Here is a 6470-nt window from a genome sequence, read left to right as displayed (position 1 = left end):
GTAGGGAACTGCACCAGGAAAAGTGACAATGGAAGTAAGATCATTAATTTCAAAACTTCTGTGCTGCTTTACTGTGATGTAACATAACACTGAGGGGTTGTATCCCTGGCCTTCCATCAACTCTAATGGCTTTAAATCAGTCTCCCTCTGAGAAAGGTTTTGTGTGTGCCCCCTTCTTCACTGCACTGGACCCTCCTTCCTGGTTTGACTTTGGCTTACTCTACAACTAATGTAACTAGTAAGGGTGATAAGAAAATACTGAGTAATTGTTCTTTCGTGTTCAGCTATAACTCTGAAATAAATCAGGCCTTCTACAGTTAATTAACTACACCTCAAAGATATTAAGGACACATACCTTCTCCAGCAGAGCTCTTATGTAATTCATTATGCTCCCACAGTTTCTTTGCAGTTAATTGGATCCTTGAGCTCATAAGGGATGGGAGAAGATTTTTGAGGAAGAAATTTGCTACTTTGCCTGAGATCAAAGGATTAAAATATTTTTGGTTTTATTGTTCTCCCAATTGGTACACGAATGGAGGAAGGGAGAGCAATGGCTCTGAACAAATATTTCACTAGCAGAAGAAACCTGGTAAAATATGCAGAAGCGGGACCCAGTAGTGCCAGCAGAATTAAAATATCTCTGCATTTCCACAGTGAATAATGAGATGGGTTTTGAGGATTGCTTGGTTAGCACCCATTGCAGCCTCATGCTGGGTCCACAACGTTACCTGGTAAGATCATGATCCTCAGGCTGCTGGGTTGCAAGGGAAGAGCAAGACCAGCTCTAAGTTGCTTTAGTGTCAGTAGCCCACCTCGTGCTCAGCCTCAAAGGTCCAAAGGTGGACTGTAGTTTGGAGCTCACCATAGTCCAGAGTAGAGTTCATAAATGTGAAGGGGTCTTTGGCTAGATGCTTTTACTATTAGGTCTGCTCTTCAGTCATCAGCAGAAAGCAGGTTTAATAAGGCTGTTCCAGGCATATTAAATCTTACCAGCAGCTTTTTTTTGAAAAAAAAAAAAAACAAACAACAAACTACCACCAAAAATCCAAACCACAACAACAGTCATAACCTCTCCCCAGACAGCATAATTTTGAACTTTGTTATTTTTGTGCGAAACAGGTGTCCAGTGGCACTTTGAATAATCTTTTAGCTTTGAATTCCTCTTGTAATACTGCTATTTTGAATTTTTTTTAAAAAATACTTATAATTAGTGGTATGTTTAATGTCACTAGCTCACTTTGTTGGAAGCTATACTTCTGTCAACAAGTACAACAATGTAAATTAACTTTTTTTAAAGTGCTGCAGGGATAGCTGAGGTGAATACTGTGCCAATGATAAGTGGAATGTTCCCTATCAGTTAATCTTGTCCTGTCTGTGTTGGGTGTGGCATTTGTCTGTGTGCTCAGAATTGTCTTTTTGTTGGAGCTATTAAGGTTGAAAGTAACACAACAGGCAGGAGTTTATGAATGGGGCATTTATGAGAAATGTTTAATATGTTAAAGCTCTATGAAAAAACTAATGCCTTATATTTTTACAGGGTTTATAATGTTATGTATTGGGGCAGAGTTTATGACAGGACCCAAGAGAGATCTTAGCTCTATCTTTGAAGTGAAAAGCAATCAAAAGGCACTATTCAAAAAGAGTGAAAACTATATTAAACTACGTAAGTATAATTTTACTTCCTTTCTTCCATGTCCCTAGGAATACTGTCTGAGGAAAAAGAGTAACACAGGGGAGCATTTTGCTGAGGTGTTTTAGAAATGATTTTTGGTGCTAGTTTTAGAGCCAGGCTTGTGGTTGGTAGTGCTCTAGTTCTAGTTTTAATGATGACATGTGCTACTGGAGAAGCTGGTTGACTATGATTCTGTTTGAGAGAGAAGCTGTTCCTCATGGTGTGTGTTAAATGGAGACCAAAAGAAGTTAAATGGGTGGAAATGTGCACATGGATTTGGCATCATTTGCAGTTTCATTTTGGCAATTGAGAAGGAGCCCTCTCAGGATCTTGGGATTTGTTACATGTGTATACAAAAGATAGGAATTATTTCTCAGCCTGTTTAGTATGTTGATTTTGGAGCAGTTCAGTGTGACTGAACTTTACAGGGCTGTGTGAGCTTGCGGGCTGTGAGACGGGACTCGCTGGCCCAGAAGCTGCTGTATAATGTGACACCCCTCCTGTGTGAGGAGGCAGTCCTGCAGAGCCTGTTGGGGCTCCTGTCACAACACAGTCCTTACGCCTTGCTGCATGTCCAGACCAGACTAGGCTCAGGAAACTTTTGTCATCTCCTGCCTGTGAACTGTGAACTGTGCCTAGGCATCCCAGCTTTCCAGATGATCTGTGTGAGGTCTGGTTTTTTCCTTAGGCTTTGAAGAGAAACTAAAATGTTTGAGGTTTTATTGCTTTTTAGCTTTTAAACTTCTGGAATCCATCCAAATGATGTTCTCAAGTATTTATCTACAGTCATTTGAGATTCAGATTGTTTTCCTTTGTTAGCTTTAAGGAAAAAGTGTCAGTATTGTGAAGTTTGGTAAAGGAAAAAATTGCTAGGTGTTAGGGAATGCTAACCCTACAGAGATCAGGATGCTAAAGGTTCAGATTCCTGCACCTTTTTGTCCTCTGTGGCTTTGATGAAACCACTTATAATTTGCATACCTCATTTTGCCTCATTTGGAAAGCAGAGACAATAGTGCTTCACCACTTCCCAGGGCTGTTTCTGAGATCTTTATGAAGGGTAGTCAGGAGCCAGAAGAATGTGGCCCATGAGAGTTTGTGTGTTAGAGCACCAGTGCAACAGATTGGAATATTACTACTCAAAAACTAATATTACTAATATTAATACTAATAAATACTAATATTACTACTCAAAAACATTTCACAAAAGTGAGTAAATACTTCAAAATAGTGTCTGTGACAAGGCACAGCCCTTGCTCAGCTCATTTTGTGACCTTACAAGAGTAACCCTCGTACTTCCCCGTCGTGCCCAGACTTGCATGGATTCTCAGCTTCCCCTTCAAGCACCTTTGCATCTGCAGAGTACGAAGTTCCTTGACATTTGCTACTGTGCACAACATGTCCTTTCTTCTGACATCACCCATGATAAAATTTATTTAAATTTTACACAAAATTGTTCCAGAGAAGCTTGCATAAAAATAATTACATTTCTGTTTAAAGATTTGATGAAAGAATAAACTGGAGTTACTGCTGAAGTCATTGTAGGCAGTGTATGCCACTGTGTAAATGAAATAACTGCAGAAGAGTTTGGTCATCAAATTACAATGTGCCAAACCCTGAGAGCTCTTAAGTGTCCACTGTGGTTATTTGGAAGGCTACAGGAACAATGGAGAAGCTCTGAATTTGCATTCTGTGAGGCCACACTGCCTTTCCAAGAGTGTGTCAAACAAAGGACTGCTCTGGAGGTCTGGCAGGGATCACGTCTTTCTGAAATCTAAAGGCTTGAGAAGTAACCTAAATTTTCTTCCACAATATTAATATTCAACAGTATTAATAAAAAAAAATATATACTACAAATATATACCTGGAACACAGAGAGGAAAACTCTGGAAGGTTTACAGGATGCTCTTGTTCATCTCCTCTAATGTATTCTTCAGTAGGTACCATTTTTACATAAATATTCCAAGGGATTTTGGTGTATTGTATCTGCACAGCCTGTTGTGTTCTGGAGAATGTGAGTGTATCTGCACACATGTAGATATTCTACATGCATATAGATACTCTTAAGTACACTGCTTTGGAATGGTTTTGTCACTAGCCTATGTGGAAATTCAAATGTATATTTCCCATTCTATGAGCAGCACACCTTAGAATGAGAGTGTACCTAGTTCTGTCTAACTGCAATAATAGTGTTAGTTTCTCTTGCTTTAAAAACAACTTTTCTGTGTTTTTCTCTTTCAAGTACTCTGGCTGTTTGTTGGTGTTGGTTTGCTGGGATTGGGTCTACGTTATAAAACTTACCAGAAGAAGCTAGGTCAAGGGGTGAGTAGTTTGTTGGTGGAAATGGTAGTTTTCAGATGTACAGCAAAATGCACTTGTGATTATCCTAGGTGTATTTGTTGGTTGCTTAAGAATTCTTTGTACCAGTATTGAAGCATTCAGCAAAACTAATGCAGAAATGAAGATACAAAAATTTTAATTTGTAAGTTCATGTTGAACATGGCCACTGTCTGGATCTTTGGAGACTTATAATGCTGCTACGAAGGAAAAATATTCTGAAAAACTGAGAGATGCTTGCCTCATATGTGACGGGAAGGAGCTCTGGAGAAAAGATGCATTCTCCAAGGGGTCTGCAGCCCAATCCCTTTATTGCAAAGTATTACAGCCTTTTATAGTCGACAAGAGACAGCCCCCCGAGCCCCACAGATTAACAAGCCTGTTCACACACCTAAGCTGAGCTACTGGTTGGGTAATAGTTATTGTCCACGTGCTCTGCCAGCCTTTATGTAACTCATAGAATTGTTGTATTCAGCTTTGCCATAGTTTAGCGTTCTTGTCCGGGCGAACCGCCAACAGAATCCACTATCTCTAAATATTTTGGGTATGCTCCTGTTCCAAGGCCCCTTTCACAGACTTTCTCAGGCCTACAAGAACCTTAAGGCCTGTACTGATTGTTCATGGTCAGTAAAATACATCACCCTGCTCTGCAAGTCACGATTCCACACGTATGTTCAAGTTAGATGTTACTTCTGTAAATTAGTTTATTTGAATTGTATTCATAACTTGACTGGACAATGCCGTTAGCAGCCTGATCTTGTATCAGGGAGGTTTGAACAGATAACCTCCCAAGATTTATTCCAACTCAAGGAACATTGTGCTTCTCTATTTACATGCATAATTCTAATTTGAACCTCTCTAAAAAGTTGGTTGACTTAGATTAGACTTAGACTAGTTATGGGAATTGGATAAAAATTGGAAGATACCAGTTTTCTGTCTGGCAAAATATTAGATCCTGCTATCATAGTAACAATTAAGATGCTTAATGCTTGCAAAATTTAGCATTTCAATTACTTACAAGTTGTCTGAGTATGTTGCTTGCTTTTTTACTAATTTGAATTAAAAATTAGAGCGTTTTTGATTAGATAAAAATTAACATATTTCCATTCTATGATTTAATTACTAATATAAAATTGAACTTTTGATGCCGCTGGTTGCAATTATGAATTAGATTTTTGTCTTTTGGTGACAGTTCAGAAATAGTCCTTTGAAACTTGCTATTGTTATGTATTCCTGTTGATAATGTTTCGTTTGATAAATCACTGGCAAATACAGGAAAAGATGCAGAAAAGGTGATGAGAGCTAAGCAGAAATTCTGTGTATGCACCCACATGCACATGTATATTCACATGTGGACACAGACATATACAGCTGGCTTTCTTTTTAGAAGTCATCCATGTTTGTAGTACCTTATACAGTGGAAAAAAAATGAGTAGTTGCTCTTAGAAAAGATGAAAAAAAGTGTAGTCTCTCATGTTAATTTACTGTTACAAATTCTTTGTAACTGTGATGATTTTTCTCCTCTTGTTAATAGCAGATTTTTCTCAAAAGTACCTAGAATCTTCTGTAATCCTGACAGTTTTATTGGGAAGATATATTGGTTCAAACATCTGTTCTTGCATGTCTTTTATGGCACCACATATCTGATGTTGTTGACTGCTAAGGTATGATACATAGAAGTCAAATTGTACTTGACTTTTTTCATTTATTTTTTGAGGTTCCAAAAAGAGACTTCTCTGCCATGATCTGGCCTTTTAGATTTGCATATGACAATGAAGGATGGTCCAATTTGGAAGGATCAGCTAATTTGCTTAATCAGACAGGTAACTTATTTTTTTTTCCCACCTCATTTATATTTAAGAGAGTTCAACCAAACAGACAGACGCAAGAACACCTGCTGGGTAACTGAGTCCGTTCTTGCATTAACACAAGAACCTCTGTCTAGTGTATTTCTCCTGAATTTGTGAGCTGTTCCAGTGCAGTCACTTCAGTTAAGAATCCATTTGCAGGGATGATAATTTTAAAAATATATTTTAAAGAGGTTTCTTGTTGGAGGAAACACTTTTATTATTTGGATTTTTTTTCTTGTATTGCTGATGAGTTACTTGTCCATAGAGAAATTCTTTTGCATAAATGAAATAATGATAAATATCCTTTTTGATAAAATTCAGTGGTATTTTACTTCTTTGTGTTGTTTTTTTTTTTAAGATGTTGAAGCATTATATAATTCCTAAAATGTCTGAAATTAAAAAATGCTAAGCAAGATGTATGGAGGAGAAACAGACCAGTCTGTTTCCAACACAGAGACAGAACAATGTATTTAAGAAAAATGGTGGTTGTAGCTTGGCTAAGAAGGGTGTCTAACCTGTTGCTCCTGGACAGGATTTTGGTTGGAAATTTAGCCATAGGAAAAGAAGAATTTGGATCAAAGATTGGTGCTGCTGCGGCCTGCATCGAAAGGAAT

The 6470-nt window shown here is 38.0% G+C and overlaps 1 protein-coding gene across 1 annotated transcript in view; it reads left to right on the top strand.

The window, feature by feature from the left end:
• Positions 1-5829, top strand: part of CWH43 (cell wall biogenesis 43 C-terminal homolog (S. cerevisiae)) — a gene marked incomplete at its 3' end in the record, with an annotated part of 16041 nt that extends 10212 nt beyond the window's left edge. Inside the window, exons 7-9 of the mRNA XM_008936842.1 lie at positions 1538-1663; positions 3912-3991; positions 5724-5829. Of these exons, the coding sequence (XP_008935090.1) occupies positions 1538-1663; positions 3912-3991; positions 5724-5829 (312 nt within the window). The remainder of the gene's footprint in view (positions 1-1537; positions 1664-3911; positions 3992-5723) is intronic.
• Positions 5830-6470: the final 641 nt, after the last annotated feature.

This window comes from Merops nubicus, unplaced genomic scaffold (genome assembly GCF_000691845.1).
Source record: "Merops nubicus isolate BGI_N331 unplaced genomic scaffold, ASM69184v1 scaffold53653, whole genome shotgun sequence".
NCBI classification, from domain to species: domain Eukaryota; kingdom Metazoa; phylum Chordata; class Aves; order Coraciiformes; family Meropidae; genus Merops; species Merops nubicus.
This window is presented reverse-complemented; position numbering and strand designations above follow the sequence as displayed.